The sequence below is a fragment of the Myxocyprinus asiaticus genome, chromosome 9, assembly GCF_019703515.2.
Source record: "Myxocyprinus asiaticus isolate MX2 ecotype Aquarium Trade chromosome 9, UBuf_Myxa_2, whole genome shotgun sequence".
Classification (NCBI taxonomy): Eukaryota; Metazoa; Chordata; class Actinopteri; order Cypriniformes; family Catostomidae; genus Myxocyprinus; species Myxocyprinus asiaticus.
In genome coordinates, this window is record NC_059352.1 from 36,397,656 (window position 1) to 36,425,595 (window position 27,940).

General features: G+C 37.8%; 1 protein-coding gene across 2 annotated transcripts; it reads right to left on the reverse strand.

The window, feature by feature from the left end:
* Positions 1–122: 122 nt before the first annotated feature.
* LOC127446051 (reduced folate transporter-like) lies at positions 123–27,709 on the reverse strand. 2 transcript variants are annotated; one of them, XM_051706674.1, is made up of 6 exons: positions 26,243–27,709; positions 25,098–25,706; positions 19,625–20,405; positions 12,476–12,668; positions 12,020–12,161; positions 123–3,181 (listed from the first exon to the last, which is right to left on the reverse strand). In XM_051706674.1, exons 2-6 carry the CDS (start codon positions 25,353–25,355, stop codon positions 3,044–3,046), a joined length of 1,512 nt encoding a protein of 503 aa, XP_051562634.1. In that variant the 5' UTR covers positions 25,356–25,706; positions 26,243–27,709; the 3' UTR covers positions 123–3,043. The 2 variants fall into 2 exon arrangements, with proteins under 2 accessions (XP_051562634.1, XP_051562635.1); XM_051706675.1 differs by having other exon boundaries at positions 123–3,237; positions 26,243–27,705.
* Positions 27,710–27,940: the final 231 nt, after the last annotated feature.

A 27,940-nucleotide genomic window follows, 5' to 3' on the forward strand; every position in this document is an offset into this window, starting at 1 on the left:
ATTTTCATTCACATCTACTTTTTGTAACATTTCAACATTTTTATATTTTACAACTCATTTTAATATAATATATAATATATATATATATATATATATATATATATATATATATATATATATATATATATTAAATATAACATGTTTAACAATTTAACAAACATTCCATGACTGTAACAGTACATAATGACAGTTGACTGTCTCTCAAAATATATATTTTTAAGAAAAATAAAACTATTAAACAAAAGAGATAAATCATGTGTTTTTGGTTTGGTTTATTATTATTTTTTCTAAGTATTACCAGAATTACATTTTTATAGACCCCATGAAATGGCTTGACAAGCACATTTTTCCAGTTGGAGCTGGTCATATCAAAGGGCTTGTCTTTTTTTTTTTTTTTAAATGGACAACAGACTTTAGTTTACATCAAAGCTGTGAACCATCACTTGCTACTTGCTTGTCAGAAGTTGGTAAAAAATTTAACATTTAGATGTATCAGTGAAAGAAGACATCAATATTTTTGGTCCCTTTTCTTGAGATTATTTTAAATGCATTTTTCTGGTCAAAGTTCTTTTTGTCAACTTTTTGGAGTACACTAGTAGCATTTATTTATTTATTTTTATCCCCCTTTTCTCCTAAGTTGGAATGCCTACTTAGTAGGTCCTCGTGGTGGCACGGTCACCTCAATCCAGGTGGCGGAGGACAAGTCTCAGTTGCCTCTGCTTCTGAGGCAGTCAATCCGCACATCTTATCATGTGGCTCGCTGTGCATGACACCGCAGAGACTCACAGCATGTGGAGGCTTATGCTATTCTCTGCGAGCCACACACAACTCACCACGTGCCCCACTGAGAGTGAGAACCCCTAATTGCGACCACGAGGTTACCCCATGTAACTCTACCCTCCCTAGCAACCAGGCCAATTTGGTTGCTTAGGAGACCTGGCTGGAGTCAACTCTGCGTGCCCAAGATTCAAACTCATGACTCCAGGGGTGGTAGTCAGCGTCAATACTCAATAGTCGCTGAGATACCCAGGCCCCCACACTAGCAGCTTTAAAACACCCATTTTGATTTCATGGGGTCGAGAGAGTTTTCACCCGCTTTGGTTCTCAAGCAATCATGTCATTGCAATATGCAGTTGAAGAACATTGTGAAATCAAGTTTGATAGCCTCTTGCCTGCTGTACTATCAATTTAACAATGTCTAGTTTTCAAATATGACCACTATAAATGTGGGAGCAATTATTGTTACTGTATTTTCAACTGAACATACTAATAAATGAACAACTTTTAACAGTAATCCTGGTTTGTATCAATCCTGAAATGTTTCTAATATTTTTTGGTAATGGTTTCATTAAAGGAATAGTTCACCCACTATTATTCCTTTAAATTACAGATGATCTGAAGTTAACCAATCTTACTCAAAAACAATGCATAAACACAAATACTGTATTTTTCTTATTGGCAGTTGTGACTTGTAGTGCAAAATTTTCTCCAAGATTAAGCAAATTGCAAATTCACATCTTAAAATTCATCTTTATAATTTTAGTGCTGTTTTAGAGCAAAGAAAAAGTATTGGATCTCTGCAGTGGAGTTTCATTTCAAGCAGTAATAATACATTTCCTTCCCTAACCCAGTTGACCAGTACTTTACAATACTTAAGTACTTTTCATGTACAAGTTTATTTTTTAAATCTCTTCCATTTAAAACTAAAAAGTTAGGTTAAAAAAAAATTGTGTCCGTCTCACCTCAAATACATGAACAAATGTATGATAAGTCACATGTTGACTAATATGCATGTTGGTGTGCACATTGTAAAAAGAGAAGGCAGTGCAGAAACCACTGTATTACATCAAGTGCACCTGTGTCTTGATTGAAAATCAACACTATTATTTAATGTTTAAACAATATGAACATAGTGAACTAGTTTACATTTCACACAATATGAACTAGTGCATAACCATGACAAGTTGACAACACATTTACCTTTCATACTGTATCACAAGGCCTGATGTAATTAATCCTAAACTAGGCAATTTAGATCACAGTGATCACAACTTCTGACTGATAAGGGTGCACCTCCAGTAGTGAGTATTATACACAGATATACTGCATATAGTAAACTCAGTAGAAAAAGGACAAAGTCCTAAAACACATTGTAGTCGCGAATGATACTGCAAAAAAATTTTAATTATTCGTCCAATATGTAATAGTCCAAAAAAGAAGGTCTTGCTCTGTTGGTCCCCATTTGACAAATTTATTTAATTTATTATTTATTTTACTAACTACCAACTGTGGGATTTAAAAGTGCCTGACCACTGGCAGAAGTATCATAATATGACTTCATAACTTTGTAAGCATATTTTGTTAGAACCTTCTCTAAAGTCATAGGTTGTGTTTCTAGATTGTCAAAGTTTATACATAAATAGTCTATTATTCCAAGCTAAAGAGACAAAATGTTGAGAAATAAAGTATTGATTTTAGTATGCCATACTAAAATCTCAGTATTTACACACATACATATATATAAGACATGGTCTGGAGTAAAAACAGCAGCAATTATTGAAATACTGTAACTATTTAAAATTTAACTGCAAAAGATACTTCTGACATTACAATGTATAGCATCTTGCAGGAAATTACTTTTCATGTTTGCCTTTCAAACAAAAAATATTTTAGGTGCCATCTTTTCCCTAACAAAAATCTTTATTTGTGAATCAGCTTTTTACAAGCAAGACTTTTTTCCCTTATGAAATTACCAAGAACATCCAGGTCTATAGGCAAATCCTCAGACTACATTTTCCACTGACATACCATCCTATTGGCCATTTGTGACAATGCACAACACCACTACATTTCCACAAAACGTGTATGGTTTTGTTGACGATAAAATCAAATCTAGTGCTGTTCCTAAAACAAACGGATAGACATTAGAAAACAATAAAAATAAAGGCGATTCATACATAAAATGTTGAAAATTTGTATGATTTTAACAGTAACAGTCTAAGTGATGGAAAAATTCCACCTGTGGGCACAGTTCCTTTGAAACTCATGCATTGATGCTGGTTACATTAGTGGCACAATGTGCCTCACTAGCAGCTGCTGCCTTGAAACGGAGCTCAGTGGCTACAGCCACTTCCATGGGCACCTCCTCTGCTCTCGATAATGACGTGTGATGTTCCAAGCACTACAGCCCAGATAAATCACAGTCAGTAGAGTAAAGTAAAAGAAATAAACAAAAAACTGGAAGAAAGAGAGAGAGAGAGAGAGAGACAGAATTAGGCCAGAATGTTGAAACTGGACAGGACTTTTTTTCAGCCTGCTCTCATTCAAATTACATTACCGTGGAAACATTTCTGCAAAATGAAATGAAGAGCTTCATTAAATGTTTTGCTGCAGTTTACCAGTGAAATTTCCAGCGAGGGGCACCAAAAGCAATGAAATGGTGTCATAATCAGACAAGGTTAAGGTGAATATTAGAGGGAGGTTTTAATGTGTAAAACGTAAATCCCCAACCTAAAACTTTAACCTAAACCTAACCAAGTGTCCTAAAAGCAAATTAAAGGTAAACAAAATAGACATTCCTACTAGAGCCTGACCGATACGGGATTTGAGACCAATTCCGATTTTAGAGGGGAAAAAAAAAAAAAAAAATAAAAAAATTCACCGATTACCGATATGGTGGCCGATATAGTTAATTTTTGAGCTGGAATGAAAACAGACCTTTTCTATGTGGATTGTGCACCTATATGACTATGCAAAGGTACTCAGGAGGCTGCTTTCTTAAATATTTTTATCAAAGAATATTTGACATTATTATTATTACATATTGTCAAATATATTCTAGACAAAAATATTGTCTAGAAGTTAGCACTGAGAAGTTAAAAATATTCAAATAAAATAAATGGCTAAATAAACATCAGTACAGTTTAGTATCAGTCAGTTGCGGATCATTAAAATAAAGAATAAATTAAAATTAAATAAATAGCTAAATAAACACCAGTATTACTGTTTAGTTTCAGTCAAATGCTAACTATTTTAATACTGCCAGTCAATTAGGGGCAGGTTGTAAAACAAGAAGCATTTACACCTGCCGAGACAAGAGATAAACGGCAGCAGCGGTGTTACACTGTATTCTGCTATTCATGTTCAGGGGAAACATTCAACAGTGGAAAACCAGACTTTATAAATGCAGCGACTGGAATTGTTTGGTTGAAGTGTGAATCCTGAACAAAACAGTTTGGTGAATACATGTTTACATATTAGCTTCCACTCAGCTGACAAGCAATGAAAGTAGCTACGTGGTTAGCTAGTTAGCTGTAAGCTCGTTGTCACGGAGAGTAAAAGATGGACAAGCATTGCGTCTCACCAACTAGGTAACAACGTAGCGTGAAATCAACACTCGGACACAATCCACCACCGCACCGTTGTGTACTGAGCTGTAAAAAGATGCTCTGATGTTTCTTTCAATCTGCTACATTACTTACTGCACTGACAAACTATAGCTGGTTAACAGCAAACAGACATGAGTGACATGGTTGTCAGGGACAGGGTTAACATTATATTAGTTATATTGAAAAGGGAAAATGATGGGGTCATTGTTTAATAACTTTCCAGTATGTATTTCACAAACTAGTTAGCAACTTACTAAGAGGAGACCGCTCAACTCCGCCCTGTCTGCAGAGCCACCATCAGTTCAGAGTCAGCTCTGTAAACAATGGAGTCGGAGCGCGCTCTGCTGGACAAACTACGTAATGACACCAATTCTAAAGCATTGTTTTCTGCATTATATGTTCTGAAAAAAAAAGTTTTCACATCTGCGCATATCGGTAAAAAATACGCCGATTCCGATATACAGTGCATCCGGAATGTATTCACGGCACTTCACTTTCCACATTTTGTTATGTTACAGCCTTATTCCAAAATGGATTAAATTAATAATTTCCTCAATTCTGCAAACAATACCACATAATAACAACGTGAAAGAAGTTTGTTTGAAATCTTTGCAAATTTATAAAAAAATAAATAAAAAAAAATTTACAATGTACATAAGTATTCACAGCCTTTGCCATGACACACAAAATTGAGCTCAGGTGCATCCTGTTTCCACTGATCATCCTTGAGATGTTTCTACAACTTGATTGGAGTCCACCTGTGGTAAATTCAGTTGATTGGACATGATTTGGAAAGGCACACACACCTGTCTATATAAGGTCCCACAGTTAACGGTGCATGTCAGAGCACACACCAAGCCATGAAGTCCAAGGAATTGTCTGTAGACCTCCGAGACAGGATTGTATCAAGGCACAGATCTGGGGAAGGGTACAGAAAAATTTCTACAGCATTGAAGGTCCCAATGAGCACAGTGGCCTCCATCATCCGTAAATGGAAGAAGTTTGGAACCACCAGGACTCTTCCTAGAACTGGCCACCCGGCCAAACTGAGCGATCGGGGGGGAGAAGGGCCTTAGTCAGGGAGGTGACCAAGAATCCGATGGTCACTCTGACAGAGCTCCAGCGTTTCTCTGTGGAAAGAGGAGAACCTTCCAGAAGAACAACCATCTCTGCAGCACTCCACCAATCAGGCCTGTATGGTAGAGTGGCCAGACGGAAGCCACTCCTCAGTAAAAGGCACATGACAGCCTGCCTGGAGTTTGCCAAAAGGCACCTGAAGGACTCTCAGACCATGAGAAACACAATTCTCTGGTCTGATGAAACAAAGATTGAACTCTTTGGCCTGAATGGCAAGCGTCATGTCTGGAGGAAACCAGGCACCGCTCATCACTTGGCCAATACCATCCCTACAGTGAAGCATGGTGGTGGCAGCATCATGCTGTGGGGATGTTTTTCAGTGGCAGGAACTGGGAGACTAGTCAGGATCGAGGGAAAGATGAATACAGCAATGTACAGAGACATCCTTGATGAAAACCTGCTCCAGAGCGCTCTGGACCTCAGACTGGGGCGAAGGTTCATCTTCCAACAGGACAATGACCCTAAGCACACAGCCAAGATAACAAAGGAGTGGCTACGGGACAACTCTGTGAATGTCCTTGAGTGGCCCAGCCGGAGCCCAGATTTGAACCCGATTGAACATCTCTGGAGAGATCTGAAAATGGCTGTGCACCGACGCTCCCCATCCAACCTGATGGAGCTTGAGAGGTCCTGCAAAGAAGAATGGGAGAAACTGCCCAAAAATAGGTGTGCCAAGCTTGTAGCATCATACTCAAAGAGTTGAGGCTGTAAAAGATTTCAAACAAACTTTCACGTTGTCATTATGGGGTATTGTTACATAACAAAATGTGGAAAAAGTGAAGTGCTGTGAATACTTTCCGGATGCACTGTATCGGTGAAAGGCTAATATCGTCTGGGAACTAATTCCTTCCCTAAACCAACACCTAACCCTGACCGATAGGGTTTTAAAAGCAAATGCGACATGAACAGCACTTTTTCTGAAGCAACCACATCGTTTCGTGCCGCTTTTGACACAATTGCAAATTTACTCGTGTCCACTTGTGTGCTTGGCTGGGCTTGAGCTAGGCCTGCACAATTAATCGAAAAACTAATCGCGATTACGATAATGGCTGCCTCGATTATGTAATTGTGAAAACTGACAATTACAGCGTTCAATATAAGTCTGCTCATGTTGCTTCAATGGTTTCTATTTACAATGTGTTTTTGCAGCGGTTGAGTGTTCTAACCAAATCACTAACATGTCCGTTGAGCAATGAAACGGCAATGGCCAAACAGAGCCACTTAAATTAATCCTCCGTCCTATCAGTAATGACAACTGATCCTAATGCGCAAGTTTTAAACCATCTGAATGCCCAGATGCTTTCTTTATGTTCCACCTCTGTTCGTGGTGGCACACGAAAATTAATACTGAAGAAACATCACCTAACACTCGAAAAGAAGCTGTAGAACAAGAGCAAATAGCACTTTGGAATTATTTTGGATTAATTGCATATTGCACCGCTCGCTTTGAACGTAGATGTTAAATACACTGCAAATGAGCAACATGACAAAACTAAAATGCTCCCGTTCTAATCAAGGCATAGACGGGGTGTAAATAATTGATTTATTATGCTGATTAGACAACTTTGTTTATAATGAGAGCATTTGCAAGAGTGCAGAACATTGTGCGGAGCGTCACTGAGCTCATGTCGAAATGCAGGTCTCAAACAGTGTAAACCTGCAGTGAGTGACGGCAGTCATTGTAATGTGAGAGTTTGTTGCGTTGCTCGATTTCTGTGTACAGTTTATTAAAAATGTAATAAGTTGTCATGTTAGTAAGTAGGCCAATGTGAATTTGATTTGTACAAAATAGCAATAAAATTCAGCTTAACTGTTCCAAGTTTGTTTTGGAGGTTTAGCCAACATAAAGAATATGGCATGAATATCATTTCAGGAATCACCATCATTATCGCATCTGCTCTAATAAGACCCATTTGCCACGCAGCTGGTATTAGTAGATTTAACATTTTCACGAAATCACACAAACGACCATTTTTAATTTCCAAAGTGCAACCACTGAGGCCAAAAATTATCTAATGATGGATCTTACATGAACAAGATCACCACTGAAGACTTAACGGGATGAATGGTCCCGTCTCGCCACCAAAGGGCTTAATGAACGATTACAATAATCGACAATTATGATTTCTGCTATAATCGTGCAGCCCTAGCTTGAGCCATGGTCCTCTGAGTCCAAAGTCCATTGGAATATAATCATATTGGAATAAGTGCATAAATGTAGGTGGGTCTGTAATAAAAGCATTAAAATATATCCTTTTTAAATAATGCATTGGTTAAAATGTTTCGGTATACTAACATAGCAGAATGTAATTAATAGAGCTAAAAAAATAACTGTTTATAAAGTCATAATCAGCCGTGGTAGTCGTGATGTGTGAAAGTGAATAAAATGCACAGTTGTTGTAGCCTTTAGTGTTAATTTCACCAGGAAACTGTGGCGAAACGTAGAGCATGGAACGTAAAACTCAGTTTAAAAAAAAAATGTAGTTATAGCAGTGGCGAATTCTCAGGGCCAGCAAAGCCTTCTCTGCTGGCCTAATATATAAATATTTTCATCCTTTCATTCTCATTCACCTTTTTACCTATGTATTTTCCAATCGCTTTCCACTCCTAATTCATCTACAAACGAATAAGGAAAAATGAATTTATTCAATCAGAATTTATTTCTTGATGTTTTTACAAGCAAAGCGCGACGCTGTTCCACAAATCGCATGCCTAAGCTCCACGTGCGTCTGAGCTCCACCCCATCAGGCCTTCAGAATTTCCACAGAATCCCTCAGTGCAAGTGAATAGAGCACAACTGAATTACATTTTTTTTCCAGACTAATTGATTTTTAACAATAACTTATAAACCTTTAAAGACAGACCTACCGTGAGCTCCGAGGTTGTTAGTCTGTGGTATATGCTTCTGTTGAAGAACGTCCGCGAAATAAGACCGGAAGCGACCGCCTACTTCAATGTCGCACTCTGAATGACGCAAACAAGTCGGTCTCCCTGCACTTATATATATATATATATATATATATATATATATATGTGTATATGGGAATATTTTGCAATAAACTATATTGTTTCTATACTTATGAACAACCTAAAATTTTTAGTTTTATATATTTCCATGTTCGATCATGTTATTCGCAATGCTTCATGGGATTGTAGTTAGTGCCCTCATGAAAGACGGTAAGTACCGTCATGCTTCACAACTCTTTAAATGGAGGGTTTTTTGAAAAGTCTATGGAAGAAATTAATGGGAAAAATACTTACAGAAGCCAGACACTGAATATGTGGGCGGGGCACTGTTGCACTCAAAAGGCATCTAAAGTTAGATTGTCATTCATCAGCCAATTAGATTTATTTGTTCTTGGTGGGTGTGGTCTTTAGGATATGTCCTGGTCAAAGTCTTTTAGCAAGCCTTGAGTGATGCAATCATGCTTAAATTGATGTACGTATTTCGAAAGCGAAGAGCGCAAGATCAAGCTGTCGGACCAGTCGGCTGTAATCGCTGCTATTGACATTAAGAGATCCTTAAGGATTTAAAAACCTGAGATGTTCTGCATGACCGTGTGATTGCTTAATTTATTAATCCAAACATGTCCTTGGCAAGCCTAGCACCAAAGGATTTATTTATATAAATGATTGCCGTTATAAAGAAAAATACACACGTATGCTAGCAAGTGAAAAGTTCTGCTCCAATTACAGTATAATTATTGTATTTCACTACACACACACACAGACATGTGTATACATAACTATACATAAACCATATCAATAAAATATCTTAACTGTTGAGTAAGAAAAAAAGCCATCTCTGGGTCGCTTTTAAATCCTTTCATATCTCAGTTGTTGCCACCTCTGAAAAGCCAAGCCGATGTTGATTCGGGTTTTATTACGGACTCTAACACTTTCCCTTTTTGCTTGTAGGCTCTGCTCTGTTCGGGATTTTTGTTTTTATAACCGGTGATTCCCTGGAGGTTTGCCATTTTTAATGATCCATGGTAAATGTCTCTCATTCATTGTGACAACAAACTTTCAGCTTCACGCTACTACACATGCGATACAGTAGCCGGAGCTTATTTTCACTATGTTCGAATATGACATTACACGCAAGGGAAAATGACATATGTATGCAATTTCCCATGAAATCCGTCCCGACAGCTCTAAAATATAAATCATTATTATTATTATTATAGGTTTATCAAAGTGTATTTGGGTAAAGACATGGTTTGGAAGATGGATTTTTTTCTCATTATTAAAATAATGAAACTTACATAGTGCAGCTTTAAACAGCTAATATTATTAGACTGCTTTTTTCAGGTATTATATACCTCCTTGGTAGATTAATATAAAAAAATTATGATTTTTTTTAATGTCAGTTCATGAGATGTTCATTTCACAAAACATTCATGCTGCAGTTAAAATTAGGCTTGCTTGAGCATTCAGTGTCATTTCAAGTTTGGCTTTCATGCGTGGACCTGCGTTTAAAATGTCAGTTGGTATTATTAGTTGGCATTATTGTTGGCTGTGACGTAATGTATGATGTCCATAGGGTGTCTTATTTACTGTGAAACTGTGTTTTCTTAATGGCATGAATCGCACTGAAGGCCTAGACTTAATGCATGGGCCGCCACTGAGTTATAGTAACATTTATTCTATGAGACTAGAGCCCTATTTGGACAGCAATTATTTTACATGGGAATTTAAGGTAATTCCAGCATTTACAGGGGATAGTGTGATTTTATTGCGATCCAAATCAGAAATGTCTGTTTTTCTCCACCTCCCGTGAGAAAATTCCCGGCCAAATTACCTACTGTTTTTTGACAAACACAAAGGTTGTGTGGTAATTAGTGTCCAAATCCACATCTCCAAGATTATAATCCAAAAGTTGTTTTGGAAATCCTTTTTGACCACTGCTAATTGCCATACGGTTCCACTGTGCAGTAACAGCTCTGGCGGTAAAGTACAGTCGTGAACAATGGAGGACTGTGTAACAAATGTTTGAAATGATTCACAATAAAAATAACATTGGCACTCACCACAGTGAGTGGGAACTCTAAGTAGAAGGAAAAGAAAAATGAGAGCCAGATCACAAACATTTGAATTGGGCCATTATTATGGCAGCAACAGGTATGCAAAAAAAATAAAAAATATAAACATTATATATCTCATTTAAATATAGAAATGTTTACTATATACATGTTATACACATGACTTGCATCCTCATTTAAAACTGGTCAACTAGTCCCAGAAAAGTGGCCGGGTTAATGTCTACCTTATTTAAAAGGTTTAATTTCCCCCACCACTTTAAAAAAACAAAACAAAGAAAAAAGAAAAAAAAAAAAACACTGTCGGTCAATTCCAAATGATGTGCATCATTTTGATAGATAAAACATTTAAAACAAACAAAAAAATTAATACATTAACCATAGCGCCTAAAATTTCATTTTAACTATATTTTCGGTCCGTGATGTGCGCGGCTTCTCTCTCTCCTTGTGTGGACTTGAGAGAGAGAGAGAGAGAGAGCGTGCGCAACTGAGGTAATGCGGGTGAGAAACGAAGCATGCTTATCCCCACTGACAGATTTATCTGGCTTACTTAAGCATAATTCCAAACATATTTGAACGCAAATACAGAGGACACAGTTTGTGGATTGAGGAATTTTCCATAATGTGAAGCAAATTTCTTGGTTAGTAGGATGACAAAACTCAGTCGTCCCCCATGATTTAATTGTCATTCGAAGGCATGAGTTTTATCACAGAGGAGCCATGCAAATGTACTTTTACAGACTTTTAACAATTGCCATCCAAATAGGGCTTAAGTTGCTTTTTTTAAATAATGGAAATCTAAAGCAACGAATCTTTCAATACAAATGTTTTGAAAATCGGTTACTTAAGTACACTGTTCAATTTACTGCCATCTTATGGTCAACTGGTCCACCATGTGCTTTGACAAAATGTTATGGTTTTGGAATAAGTTACTATCAATGCTATTATGTTGTTTTTGTGGGGTTTTTTTTTTTTTTTAACTAAAGTGTTAATACATTAACCATGTAAATAAGCAAGACTTGATGTATTATGTAATGCATTTTGTTACAAAAATGTATTAGTGTAAATTAGTAACTGTATGTACATGTAGATTGGGAAATGCACTTGTGGGCTGGGCAGTAACATTTTATTAACAGGAGAGTAAAAGCTGCCTAAGTGACTAAGTTTGGGTTCAAACCTCTGCTGGGATTTGTGCTTCTTTGCAACCATACACCAAAGCGGTTTATATCTGAGTGAAGCTTGAGACATTACAGATCATGCTTATGGCAAAACGAATCAAGCTCCGATACTGTGCTTCAAAGTGTACTGTGTTTTGTTTTGTCTCTGACGCTTTTGTGCCAAACATCATCTCACAACTTTTTTTTTTCCATTATAAATGTTACTGTAACTTAAGCTTCTTCTACCAACATGCTGGTAATATTTTTGTTTAACTATTCAATCTGGAATTTTACACACCTGAGAATGAACATTCAAAGCCAATCCTCTCTTTTCTGCCACAATGATGGTGATTATTGTCTTTAGGATTGTCCCAAGTAAAGTGTTTACTCCAAACACTAAAGCACACAGTTCTTTAGTAAGAGAGGATGCAATCTGGAAACTAAGAGGAAAAAACACAAAAAGTAGATGGACAAAATGAAGCAGACAGCCATCTGGATAATTCTGACAGGATTTGTTTATATTCTTAAATTCAAAAGTATGCCCTGCATTAAGCTCAGTACTTGGCAACAAAATTCTCAGTCATTTAAATGTTTTAACAGGTAAAACTATGCAAATATATAAAATGTATTTCCCTTTATGTCACACCAAAACTCTCTTACAGGAATACATTTTTAATATAATTTTTTCCATAAAGACAATACATGAAAAATCTTGCATTAAAGAGCAACTGTAACTCAGCCTGGTATCACTTACATGGCAATAGGCACCAAGAACTGGTAGAAGCCTCTGAACAGGGTATATGCCACATAGCAAACCCAGATATTATCTGTGGTGCACATGACCAGCAGCAGACCAGCCTGTGCCACAGTAATTAATCCAATCACCAGTTCAGACCAAAGACTCCATCGTATTTTCACATGGCCTGCTGCAAATGATGTGATTGCACCTATGGATTGCACAGAATCATGTAATCATACTAAGCTGATAATCTATCACTATTTGTCATAATAGGTAAAGGTCTATAGAGCTTATTCACAATAGCACCAGTATGCTGTGAGGGATAGACTTTTAGTTACTTAAGTGGCATGCACTGTAAAAAGGTCTTAAATCACATCTAATTTCCACAATTTATGCTTTCTAAAGTTTGTCTACTTACATTTTATGAAAAGTTGTGGAGGGGTAATCACTGGCACACCAGCAACGGCGAGAGAGTAGTAGACTATTTTATTTATATAAATTACGCACTTGCATTCCAATTAGGGATGCACAGACATTTCGGCAACTGAAAATATTAGTCCGAAACAGCAACAAAAAAAAAAAAAAAAAAAAAAAAAAAAATTTCGGTTTCGCCCAAAATGGTTTTGGAGGGCCGAAACCATTGAACGAAACTGATGTTTAATTAGCGCTTCTCTGATAAATATATTTTTTATTTATTGACTTTTGATATTTGAGGCCTAAATAATTCAAACTGTTATGAAGTACACAGTGTTCAGAAATAAAATCCACTTTTCACCAATTCACAGTATTTTTTAGTACTTTTCACATAAGCTCAGAAACAAAATTAATTGACTAAATTAATTTAAACACATTGCCACATAAATGATCAATCAGTAATTACCCAAACTTTATTTTCAGTTTTCGGCTAAATGAAAACTTTACTTTCGGTAAAAACAGTTCCTGTTTTGTAAACGTCTTTTGACCATAATAGACTGCAAAAAGAAAATGTTCCCAGAAAGGAGAAACGCAGGGGGCTTCTCTATCAGCGTTTTGTTTTCTCCACTTGCCATTTTCAACTAAACACAATGCTTGGAGAACAGTGATGTCATCAAGTTGACCCACATGAAACAGGTGGAACGTATCCATTTACAGGTCCATTCAGGTGCATTAGCGGAGGTTGTAACTATGCCTGTCTGTTTGATGTAGGGCTGGGCAATAAATGACCTCAATATTTATTGTGCTAAAAAAAAAAAATCCATGATAGGGGGCCTGGGTAGCTCAGTGGTCAAATACGCTGTATACCACCCCTGGAGTTCGCTAGCTTGAATCCCAGGGCGTGCTGAGTAACTCCAACCAGGTCTCCTAAGCAACCAAATTTGCTAGGGAGGATAGAATCACACAGGGTTAACTCCTCGTGGTCGCTATAATGTGGTTCATTCTCGGTGGGGCGCATGGTGAATTGAGCGAAACCTCCACACGCGCTATGTCTCCGTGGCAACGCGCTCAAGCTACATGGTAAGATGCGCGGTTTGACGGTCTCAGACACCGAGGCAACTGGGATTCATCCTCCGCCACCCGGACTGAGGTGAATCACTACGCGATCACGAGGACTTAAAAGCACAATGGGAATTGGGCATTCCAAATTGGGAGTTGATGTGAATAGTTTTGTGAACATTTTATACTGTGCTGCAGTTACATCAATACGTGTGTAAACAGGCCTTAAAGGGATAGCTCACACAAGAATTTAAATTCTCTCATCATTTACTCACCCTTATGCCACCCAAGTTGTGCATGACTTTACTTCTTCAGCAGAACACAAAAGACCCCGTTTCCACCTGGTATCAAGATGTGTTTCGGGTGATCTGATCACGTTGTCAGCCCTAAATACAAGTCTAAATGGGGTCTAAACTTTGCCATTTACCAAGGAAATAACCGGCTGTTCGTAACATTTTTAAACGAGGATACATACAATCACGAGAGCTTCATGGATCTTTTTTGTGTGTTTGCTATCAACACAGATGACAAGCACAAACACCTGAAGCTCCTTTAATACAGGTAATCCACTAAAATAAAGGATAATACTGCATCTGGGAGAAACAGCGTGCCATTTAAAAAAAAAAAAAAAAAAAAAAAAAAAAATTTAAAAAAAAGAAATTCGCTTTTTGTCTTTTCTGATTTTGTTGCCCTTTATCATCATGCAGTAACACACTGACATAGTGACTGATGTATGTCGTCATGAAACAGTGAACCTCCCCTCCAAATCTGAACACAAGTGGTCACAGGAGACGCATCGATGTGTCTCACCTGACCACATGTGATCGGATCACCCGGTGGAAACGTGGTCAAATATTTTTAAAAGAATATTCTTTCCTTACAATGCAAGTTAATGGTGGCCAGACCTTTGTATCTCCAAAAATCACAAAGGAAACAAAGTAATCCATATGACTGCAGTGGTTAAATCCATATCTTAAGAAGCGATATGACGCAGGGCTCGACAATAAGGACTGCCCGATGACCCGGGGCCAGTGTGAGAAAGATTCGGACCAGTTGCTAGAACTGTCACTTGCCCGATCGGGCCCGTGCTGCATTTATAACATTAGTGCAAGCAAACAACAAGCGAGAGAGCACAAAAATTACACGGAGCGAACGAAGTCTTCTAACCGAGGAGCGAGCACTTGTATATTTATACCGCAAAGATGCGCAAATGCATAATATACTGGACACGCCAAGGCACAGTCGTGTGCACGCACAAGATCGTGCAGACACCGAGAGCACTCTCCTAGCACTGTCCTCGCTCTTTTCCAAGTGTCTTAGCAGCAGCTGTTACCAGTGTAGAAAATAGCAGGAAAAAAAACCCACTTAATGAATTTCGTAGTGGGATTTAACGTCTTGCGCAACATTAAGTATCCCCGCACATTCCGTGTTCACAGTGCGCGAAATCCCCACATTTTTCGTTTTTACGTGTTGGTGAAAATTTGTAATCCACACATTGAAACGCAAGAAATCAACAGTTTCTTTCTACAGGACTGAAAATCATGTCTCTCCGTGCATATGTCTCATCATCATTTCTCTCCGTGCAGCGTAGACTGTTTAATATGCATGTGCTCTCGTAAAGGGACAGAGCGCTAGTTTTATTCCCACTGTAAAAAAAAAAAACATTCTCTCATTAATTCGCCTTTAGAGATGAAGCGCCGAATGAGACGTAATAAACTTTGTTAAACCCCAGTTATACACGTGTCTGGAAATCACGAGCTGCTCAATATACAAAATGTAAGTATACATTTAATTAGGTAATGTTTCAAAACAAATTCAACATAATGCCGTTTGATATGAAAAGCAGCAAGATCACTATGGCTATTAGGCTATTATTATCAGAGCTGTTCAGCTGCAGAGTGAAGATGAATATTTTAAACAGTCTACTTCATATCATCCTCATAAAACACCTGTTACACGTTTAATTTCTGGACCATACAGGTATTTTTGTCCTTTGTATATCAGTCAGTGTTGGTCTTGTTTGGGTTGTCTGATTTCATGTTATATACACATTGTTAATTCACAGATTAGGCCTAATATCTACCTAATGTATATTACACATCACAACCGATTTAGTAGCAAGTCTGTTCTCTCAGCCAATAATCAGATCTTTAACTCAGTGAATAATCTTTTATCCTTCTTGTGAAAACACTACACATGGGCAAAAGTTGCATGACAGCATGACTAAACGGGTGACCGAAAACCCATCATCTCCTCCACAGAACTCTTGGCTTAAAAACACATGTAAATGGCAGGACGGCTGAGGTTAATGATGCATTTATGAATTTATATCTGTAGTGTGCATAAATCATATCTTGCAAATTATAAATGTGATTCAATTTTGGGGGACATTGTATTTAATTTTTTTCTCCCCAATTTGGAATGCCCAACTCCCAATGCGCTCTAAGTCCTCGTGGTAGCATAGTGACTCGCCTCAATCTTGCTGGCGGATGACGAATTTCAGTCGCCTCCGCGTCTGAGATCATCAATCCGCGCATCTTATCACGTGGCTTGTTGAGCGCATTACTGCGGAGATGTAGTGTGAGTGGAGGCCCACGTTATTCTCCACGGCATCCACGCACAACTCACCACATGCCCCACCGAGAGCGAGAACCACATTATAGCGACCACAAGGAGGTTACCCCATGTGACTCTCCCCTCCCTAGCAACCGGGCCAATTTGGTTGCTTAGGAGACCTGGCTGGAGTCACTCAGCACGCCCTGGATTCGAACTCGCGACTCCAGGTGTGGTAGTCAGCGTCTTTACTCACTGAGCTACCCAGGTCCCTGGGGGACATTGTATTAAAAACAAAGATATGTAAAAAATATTTATCTTCGGACATATTTTTTAAAGCCATGATGGTAAAAACAGCTATGTCATTTTTGTGTTGGGGCCAGTGAAAATTTTGGCAGAGCCAGTAAAAATCTGAAGCACTGGCCCACCAGGCCAGTAGAAAAAATTCTTAGCGTTGAGCCCTGGACTTTTTTTTACTCTAATTATCCACTTTCAAACGTGAGAGTAAAAAAGGACATTAATATTGTTCCGTTTCTTACCCACACCTACCATATCACTTCTGAAGATATGGATTTAACCACTGGAGTCATATGGATTACTTTTATGTTTCCTTAATGTGATTTTTGGAGCTACAAATGTTTGGCCACCATTCACTTGCATTGTAAGGACCTACAGAGCTTATATATTCTAAAAATCTTTGTATTCTGCTGAAGAATGAAAGTCATACACATCGGGGATGACATGAGGGCAAGTAAATGAGAGAATTTTCATTTTTGTGTGAACTATCCCTTTAACACCATTAACACAACTAGACAGCAACATTCAAAACATAGCACAACTGCAATGCCTTTAGCCAGTTGTTTTCATTGGTAAATTAAAGGGATGAGTTTACAAAACATGTGTCATGCCAAAGCTTAAGGGTTGAGAAACATGAACTTTGCTTGTTCTTGACAATTAGTAACTACTGTATCACCTATGATAACTACATGATTATAACCTCAATTATTTTTATGTTGAACATTTAGAGTTATCAAACTTCTAGATCCTGGTAAAATACAGTTATCACTCTAGGTCACAATGACCTACTGAATAATAAACTGTACTCATTTGTTTAAATAACCAATCAATGAACACTAGGGCTGAAATGATTAGTCGACGTTAGACAATAAAAAAAAAATAAAAAATTAAAAAAAAATTGTCGACAAAAATGTTCGTTGTCGAATAGTCGTTTGATCTCATTTAACATAACATGATCACATTAAACTCTAACGATGACAGGTGAGAGCAGCACTGCAGTTCGAGTGCGGAGAGGAAGAATTACACAGCTCGCAGTCCAGATGCACTCTAAACTTTCCAAACAGCTTCAGGTGATGTAGATCACAGAGTATGGGGGAATTATAATGCAAAAATACAAAATAAGTAAATACAGAAGCACTCTCATTGTGGAATAAGTTGAGCTGGAGCTGCTGCTCCGCTGAAGCAAAACTTGCGTGTCGAGCGCCTTTAAAGGAAACACCCCGGCGTTACATCTTAAATGCAGTTATATGTAATGCGCTATAGCTTTATTAAAATTCAAATAATACAGAAGCAAATCATGTAAATAACTACAGACTCCGAAACTGGCATTTCTCTGTGCGGTCAGCACCTCTATGAGTTGCGCGAATATCCCGATCTAAGGGGGAGATTGAAACTGCAACCGGCTGAGGTACACTCTGGCATGGGGATGCTCGTCCCTCGAGCACGCACGCTTGCTGCAGCTTGATTATAATGGCTCGCAACTTATTGAATCAATATGTCACTGTGCATTTCTTATCGTGAAGAAAATTGGCAATACGCAGCTTTAAGTGTTTTTTTTTTTAAAAGAGTTAAAGATGGATTGAAGTGAATGGAAAGATGAGAGGTAGTCTTTGTCCCATTACACACTGCAACAATATGTTTTTGATTTGTTTTGGCTTGTTTTCCCATATAAATATCTAAAACTCCTTTAAAACAATGTACATTTTCTTTAGCAGCTTTACTGCAGATAGTATAGAATAGTTATGAGAATGCTGAATATAATATTAAAAATACAAATATTTTAGTATACCTAAAAAAAAAATAAAAAAAATAAAAATAAAAATTAAAATGCATTCACCTGAGAAGCAGCATGCAAGATATTTAGGGTCTGTTTACACGACAACGTTTTCAACTAAAAACGGAAATCTTATTTGTTTTGGCTGTTCGTTTACATGACAACGTCGTTTTGGGGCCTGAAAACGGGTTTATTCAGTCTATAGGCATGCGCGAGTATTTCAAAACAACGCGCGAGACATTTAAAACTACAATGGCGGACTACAGGTCTGTGTTTGTGCTGCTCGAGATTTTGTTCAGACAAAATTGCTCGATGCTTTCGCCATCTTCATTGTTAGTATTCACCGCTCTGTGGAAGAATGCTTGTGTGCAGGCGCAGTGTTTCTTTACAAAGTGACATCAACTACTGGCCTGGCATGCATAATACAGCGCTTTTAACCATTTTTCGCGGATCCGTGTGAACGGGGATCGTTTTTGCGAAACTTTTCAAAAACGCAAATGAAAAACGTTTCCGTTTTTAGTACATCGTTGTCGTGTAACGTACCCTTAGACTTGCTTTTAGAGAACAGATCTTGAATACAAGTATATTTCGTCTTTACTGCAGTCGCAATAGTATAACCAAGTGGAAAAACACACTTATACACAACACACATATTTAAGATACATTCTCTTAAAGAATAAATATCTTATGTTGCTTCTCAAGTAAATGTATCTTGTTTTAAAGATTGACAATTTTTAAATGGAACAAGACAAAAACACTTGATAATATAATTTTTTGCTGTGAATTTCTTTACTGAATTAAACAAAGTATTTTTTCCCTTTAAATCAGTGAATGTCATTTAGAAATATTTTTAAAAGATGATTTTGTCCTCTTTATTGTTAGTAAGCACGTTTAATACAACCTTTTAAGTCGGGGCACAAGCTGAATAATCGGTTGAGCTAACGATTAATTGCTGCAATAATCGTTCAAATAATCGTTAGATTAATCGATTATCAAAATAATTGTTAGTTGCAGCCCTAATGAACACCTCATATAACTTCTATATGCTATAACAGGCGCTAACTTACCTAATAATGTAGAGGCAGCTTCAACAGCTCCATTGTAGACATGCTTGTTCTCTGTGGAAGGGTAAACTTTATTCCACAGGATGTGTGCATAAAAGACAACTAGATAGTAACCAGTTGAGTTGAACACCCACCAAAAGCTCCAGAGCCTTAAACTAGGCACTTTCACAATATTTTTCAACTCCTTCAGCATCTGAACCAGCACTGAATTGGTCCAGGAATGGGCACTACTGTTATTGCCTTGTGCTGTCACACTGCCATCCTTCGCATCAGGTTTAATTCTAGCCAGTTCTGACTGAGCTGCATCCTTTCTCTCCTCCTCCAGGCAGGTTTGGTTGAAAAACATGCCACGCTTTGGCCATGGCAGGAAGACGGACAACAGAAGCCCAAAAGTGACAAACCCCAAAGACACAGCACTGAGGGACCAGTAGGACAGATCACCTAGTGATACACACATCTGACCCAAAACAGAGCTTATGAAGACTCCCATAAGCACAGAGGCGCGGGAGTAGCTGGCTACATGCTGATAAACAGTTGCTGGCACCAGTGAGAAGATGTATGAGGAGTAGGCCACACGGGCAGCCATGGTGATGCCATAAAAGAACTCCATTAACTGCATTTCCAGTAATGATGTGCCCAAAAGGAGCAAGAGCCAAATGGAAACATGACTCAAACTCTGAAGGATCAGCAGAGGTTTGTAGCGCAGGTAATCAGTAAGCAGAAAAACAGGCACCAGCACTGCCATGTAGGAATACGACAGCACTGGGTTGATTTCATTGGTGACCTGTGAAGAGAGCCATTATTACAAATGACTTTTGGCATAACTGTGACATGCATTTAATAACAGATGTGACAGTTCAGGTGCCATTTCTACTTATTAAAAGATTAAAACATGTAACAAAAGTTTAATAAAAGAAAACTATGACTAAACAGCAATATCTTAAGACAAGACACAGTCATCAAGCTTAAGACAAACAGATAAAAACCATTCACTTGGTTCTATTTTGCAATACTAGTGGAAAGTTCACCAAGACACTCTACATGTGGTGGACTAAATTTAGGCTTTTTGCCAAAACAATGGCTGTAACCCTTATATTAATAACTACCCTCAAAAGAGCAAGCACAAATTCACTTAAGGATTTGCACAAACTAATCCCCCGGTAACCTTGTGATTAATAACTCTACTAATAATGAGTGAGAATGATCTGTAAAAGGATTAGTTCTCCCTCAAACTAGATGCGACACACTTTGGAGGAATGTGAACTCTAATCACATTTAAATGGCTTGCCAGACCCAGCAGCTGTGCCTAGTATGAGGACCAAATAACACTTAACTCTAAAAATTCTTAACTCTCTGTACATACACTAGAGTACTACCAGTCAAAAGTTTTTCAGGGTGAGTAGAGTAAGCTGTGCCATGTTTCACTCAAGATATTCTGTAGTCTAACATGTTAGGGGTGAGCTGTGACATGTCCAGGGGTAAATGGGATCATGTGAACAATTTACATTTAAAAAAAATTAACAGAAAAAAGTTGTGTATATAAAAAAATTAAACTTAAAGCCCTGTTCACACCGAGGGCAGCATGTCGCTAGACTTTGTGATCTGTGTCGCTGGTGGGCGTTCCTACTGCTGCCGCCACTCTAACGTTATTGATGGGACTGCACAACTGGCCATAGTAGCATTTGAAATGCTGTTTACAGATGATGTTGCCAATAAAACTAAGATATCATACTAATTTGACAAGGAATCAGTTATTTTCCCTCTAAAAATTCACATTCTGCAGGGGAGAGCGTTTTATATAACCTGCAGCAGTGCTTAATGCATTATATCACTAAACATGACAAATGTTATAGCAATATATGAATCAAACTCACTCAGAATTCCCACATGGTTTTCCCAAGCATCATTTTATTATGCCATAACTATGTATGAGGTTACAGAAATTATATCGTACTGTGAAATCGCTCACAGAAACTTCTAACTTCTCCATCTTGCCTGCACTGGAGTAGGGATGGGCATTTTGGTCGGACTAATTACTCAAGTACTCATCGAGTACTCAAGGGGCAATTACATGTTCATAACTGTATATATAATAACATGTCTGACAAATGTCTATGGCTGATGCATTGCGTCTTGTTGTTCCAGTGTATCATCTATTCATTATTATAGGCTGTTATAAAATAGTATGTTACAAAATGTACAAAAGATTGCATAATAAAAATACAATGCATCATATTTTGTCATTGTGAAGATTCGCTGCCAAACGCTGAATGTGCACAACGCACATCTGTCTGTTCTTTCTTCAGGTTACCGTAGTAATCTTAGTACGCACCAGTTTTTTTAGTGCCTGTCTGAACCGTCTATTTTCAAATAACAGGAGATGCCATATCCACTGCATTTTAATATGCGTGTTAAACTGAAGTTCAGTTTTGAAGAAGTGTTCCATTTAACTGCGCTCTGTCTAGCTGTTTGAAACACTCGCCTGCTGTACACTGCCACACGCGCCTGGCGTGTGTGTCCCCCCAAATGTTCGCTCGTGAGTTAAGCCGCGATGCTCTATATTGTTGTTGCTGTGATTCATGAAGCGTTCCATTCAAATCAGAGATTCTAAATATCCACCTTTCAACTGAGGAAAGTGCAACGGAATGACACTTTATATCGGATATCTAACTTGGAAACTCGAGCGGAAATCTTCATTTCGTCGAGATGCAGGTGTGTGTTAAGTCACAGGTCAGGGAGGTTTAGTGAGTGACAATCACTCACTTATTAAATAATATCCATTAACGAGTCAAAGTTCTTACATTAAATGATAAGGTGTGTTTAGCATACGTTTTGCAGAGACAGGTGTTCAAAACACAGTTAATTACACTGTCTTTGTTTTGATTATTGTAACGATAGCGTCGCAGTGTTGTATCAGTTTGTTTGCCATGAGAAGTCTCTGATGATCAATGTACCCCTCAAAGTCACAACGTAATAAATTTGCAAAATTAAAAATAACACGTTTTTTTTAAGTTGTCACCGTTGTGTTTAGTTGTCAGGTAATTGTCACTGGATTTTGAATTAAGTGAAAAGTCATCATGCGTGATCACTATCGATCATCGTTTTCATGATCAATCATTGCTGCCACGTCCGAGTACCTGAGTCCTCATGCCCAACCCTACACTGGAGTCGACTCCAGTATCTCACACTGCCTGGAGATGGATGATGTAAGCTCCTCTGTCTTCACTCTCATTGGTAGTCGCTTGCGAATGTCGCTCCTCATTTGCATAAAGTTGAAATTCTCAACATGTCGCTCCCCACGACAATCTGTCGCCAAAGGTTGCGACAGCACATCACCGGAAGTCGCTGTGCTCTCACTGAAAATGAATGGGATTGTGTCGCTTCGTCGTGCGATGCCGCTTGCGGTGTGAATGGGCTTAATGCACTATCCCATTCAAGTCTCATTTTCAGCCAGGAAAACTTTTGATTTTCAGAATATGAAGTAGGGAATGCACTGAAACACATTTTCAGCATTTGATTTTTCATTTTTATAAACATATGAAATTTTTAAAAACTAAATGTTAAATAAAACGAAAGAAAGCTTACAAAAAGATCCTTGATTAGTCTTAAACTAAGGCATTATTATTCCACAATCCAACCATCAAGCTTGCAGGGAAATATGAAATGTTTCTTCCTACTCTCCAAAACTTGTAAGGCTGAGGTAACTCCAATACATAACTTAGGAAAAATCAACAATGTTGGTATTACATGATTTGTATTACATGATCAAATTACAAAAATCAAATAGCCTACCTGTAATTGGATTATATTTCATTTTAAAATGTAAAGTAAACAGAAGTAGATTACTTTTATGGATAATATGATTGATTACAATACCAGTCAGCCACGGCAATAACTATGCTACTAAGTCTCTTTGACTTTTTAAAGAGAGACGGGGAAAATAACTAGCCAATGCAATACAAAAATCATATTCACTGAAAAAGACTACAGGATATCTATATACGTTTTCTGTTTCTATAAAATTACAATTAATTAGAGCTGTCAGAATTAACGCGTTAACGCATGCGATTAAAGTTTAACGCGTTAATTTTTCTTAATCGCAATTAACGCATTTAACAGTAATACAGCATAAACACTGGTGTGAAGGGCGGAACCTTTGTAATGTGTACGCCCGGCATCATTACACTGACGCACACGCCACAAACACACACACACACACACACACAACAGCGTCAAAAACCCTTCTACCAAAATGAACCTACAATCTTAGCATAAAAAAAAAAAAAACATAACACGGCAGTCCCATAGACATTCTATCGGCGGTACTGTCGTAACACGCTAGTTGACTGTTACGCTTTCCCCTATGATGGCGCCGCCAGGTTGTTATCTCAGTAAATAAAATAATCTCTGGCAGCGCTTCCCTGTCAGTGATGAAATGATGGACAAAGCACGCCCAGATGGGATTTGTGATAGAAATCAAGCATTTCTCAGCCTATGTAAAGCGCATGGTGAGTTCAAAGCGGCGCTCGACACTGTCGGTGTTGCCCTGACGGGAATCAGCTTCACAATTGCTGTAGGAAAGCGAATAGCCACAGTCTACCGGCAGATTAATATTGTGGAGGATGAGCGTTTAATTCATTTAATGCCCATTGCAATGAATATGCAACCTATGTGGGGACTAGTTCTTTCAATTAGTCAAACTCACTTAGACTTTGGGAAACGTTTAGTGTGACTAGAATGTGATATTTTAGTGCATTTCTATATTTATATTGAGGAAGGCTTTGTTTGGAAAATGTAAAAAAAAAAAAAAAAAAAAAAACATTTTATTGCTACATATTGTTTTCTTTCCTAAGATGGAAATACATTTTGACAAGTATATTTAGTGTAAAATTTCAGCACTTTCAAAATCTGCTATTAACTACAAAAAATTGTGACCAATCGCGATTACAAGTTTTAATTGACTGACAGCACTACAATTAATACAAGCGTAAATATACTTATTGAAATAAAATGAAAAGCCTGAAAAACAAAATACATTTTAATCTGCTTATCCATTTTTGGCAACTACATACAGTAACATACTTGCATTTGGGTAATTTCATAGTTTGATGCTTTTCCATTTTTCAAAAATGTGGAAAATAGTAGGCTAATAATAAGAGTACGGCTGAGCTTAGAATGATCTGCAACCCATACTACATATCTATTTATGGCAGAAATATAGTATGGCAGTATGCCAATCCGAACTCAGACTAAGTGTCCAAACTTTTGACTGGTAGTGTAAGTAAAAAAAATAAAATATAACTGTCTACGAGTATTTAACACTAACAAAGAGAGGACTTAGCAGGCTTAATGAAATCACTAGAAATGAAAATGTGCGTTTCTTGAACAATCTTGAAAAAAAAAAATGTAAGCACTAAATTGAGTGAAAGTTTTCAGGTGTTTAAAAGTTTGATTTTAGTTAAGAAGTAATCCGCACCTGTTCTCTAGTGAAGTTCTTCTCTGTACTGAGCAGGTATGGTGTGATAAAAGGCTGTCCAGGTTTCAGCTGAACCATGAAGCCATAGAAACAAAGGTAAATGACAGACCACATCCAGGCTTGAGGCTCCTGCGTTTGGGTTTCCAGGTCTTCCTTGGTTTCTGGAGCCTCTGGTTCCACAGTATGTCCATTTTTATTAGTCCTCAATTCCTCCTTTATATCCTCAGTCCTTTCGCTGCGTGAACTCATTTCCGTCATGTTGTAAAATATTATCTGTCTGGCTTACAGCCTTACTGACACTGTAAGCAACTCTCTTACAAGCTGAATTATCTAATGATATATAACATGCAAAAGGAACCTTTATCCTCAAGACTAATAGCTACAGGCTGGCATATTACAGAGTTCACAGACTGGTAACAACCTACTTACTGACTGCACTAGACAGTAAACCCTAAGCAATTCACTGCGTTAACTAAAACTGCGAGCTGAGAGAACACTTATAACCTTAAATTTTAAGTGTGCAAATAAATGTCAGCATTCACCTTTATCCTGCTTCCAGCACTGTCAATGATTTAAAAATGCTGCCTAACTGGAGTGCACATTGCGATTCTGTAAACAAGCAAAGAAAATCTAATTATGGCACGCTATTTGAACTTTAAATTACATTTGAAACGGTATTAATATAACACATGTTCTCCAATTTGCCTAAATGTACAGGCATAGGTTTGTTCTAAAGTAGGCCTACATCCTTATTTTGTATGGCAAAAGTACCGTTTTATATATATATATATATATATATATAAATTTTCGTATTGCTTTACATCTTTATTGTACCGTAAATACTGAACAATACAGGCCAACATCAAATCTCGAACAAACAGCATGAACACAAACGTATATTCATGTCAAGTAAGAATGTGACCACTACACATGTGAACGCACTAGTTGTAACAGAGTGAAGTAACTCAAATGCCTAACAGTGCAACGTCAGCACTTATTTTATTATAAAATAGTTCAATATCAGAAGCCACGGGCACATCCAATGCCCACGTCCACTTGTTCTTGGGTTGCAGGGTCTCTAAATGCTGTTTGTATAAAATACAACAATATTCAGCATGGATTGTGTTGGTTGGTTTTAAACTTACCTAAACTTGTGGTCAAATTTACTTCATGTTGAAGCTAACCGAGACTACTTTGCCCTGTGATGTAATAAATCTATGCAATTCAGACTTAAACCTGGAAAAGAAATTCAGATTAAAAAGCCATGAGACACATGCTTGAACTTTCGCGCTCTCAGTGGCACGCGGTTTTTTGCGCATGCCCGAGAAGAACCAGAGAGCTTCTATATATGAAACATTTCACGCTTTTACCGTATGAGAGAGCGTAACGGTCAACTAGCGTGTTACGACTGTAAGTCACCGTTTGCGGATATTATACAAATGAATGTCAAGAGCCGTAAACTGGCACATACCTGTCGCAAAATCATCCGTGTCTTCTCTAATAACACAGCAGTTTTATCGTAGTAAACTCCACACAAAGTTAATTCCAAAAGGATTGTTCATTGTAAAATATGTTTAAGATTAGCGGACAGGTGGTCAGTTCATTAAGTGATGAACGGTTTCCTCACAAAAGCAGTTTATTCAGCACAATGAAGCCTCTCCTCCATAGACGTCCATTAAAAAAGAACGGCCTCTTGTCTCCTCGCCAGTGGACAGACCAAAGAATGTCTGCGTTATGCATTGCTTTGCTAACCTATGTAGGCTAGACTTGATATAATGCTCTGGAAGACCGCCAGTACAACAGTTCCCGCGCACTTTTTCAGCCGTCTGGGTTCCGTAAGTATTTTTCCCGTTAATTTTTTGCATAGGCTTTTCATGAACTCCTCCATAAAAGAGTTGTAAGCCATAAACCAAACCAACCAGCTCCGATGTGAATTGCGACATTATAACCTTTGATTTGAGGCAAGAAAAGTATTTGTAAATCGGACAAAAAGACAAAAGTACAAGACTGTAGTTACCGTCTTTCACGAGGTAACGGACTATAATCCCATGAAGCATTGCCAATGATTTAACAAATAAAAAAAAAAAAAAAAAAAAAAAAAGGTCCCTTGACTTTTCAGTCAAGAAAAAGATTTCAAATAGTCAAGAAACCCCATTTAAAAGGAATAATTCTTTAACCTAAACTTTTACTAAATAATATGAAATTCCTTGACTCCATATTTTAACAATTTTTTTAGAAATTTATTTCAATTTGTCAACTGCCTGGAAAAACCTTTGTCCCCTTCTTCTGGTACACCACTTGTATGACATTTACAATTATTTATGCGTTCATTTATTTTTTTTACTCATTCTGTTTTTTCAGGTCAAGCATTAGTGCAATGCCTTACAAGTGTGCAAAACAAGTAATTCATAATTAAATCATTTAAAAGAATGTTTTTCCTTGATTTCATGTCATTGGTTTTATCAATGTTAAAAACTTGTTTTGGAAATAAAAAAAAAAAAAAAAGTTGTGGAAAAGAACGTAGGCAGCTGACTTGATGCCTTGCAGTTAATGGCTTAACCGACAGCGTTTTTAAATGAATTGAAATTGGTCTCAGAACAGTTTGAAAGGCACCTTATTTTTATCCTACCTTCGTACAGCCTCTGATGGCAGCGTTTTCCAGTTTTCGGGCGCAGCCGAAGCTTTCCGAAACTTAGGCTGTCTCGTTTGGAAGGCTGCGTCATCCGGAGGTCGCATTTATCGGCCGTATACGTCGATCAAGGCTGTCTCGTTTCAGAAAAGCGAGTAGGACGCTTCGAATGCGACCTCCTTTCACTGGAATTCGGAGGATGCATGAGGTATCC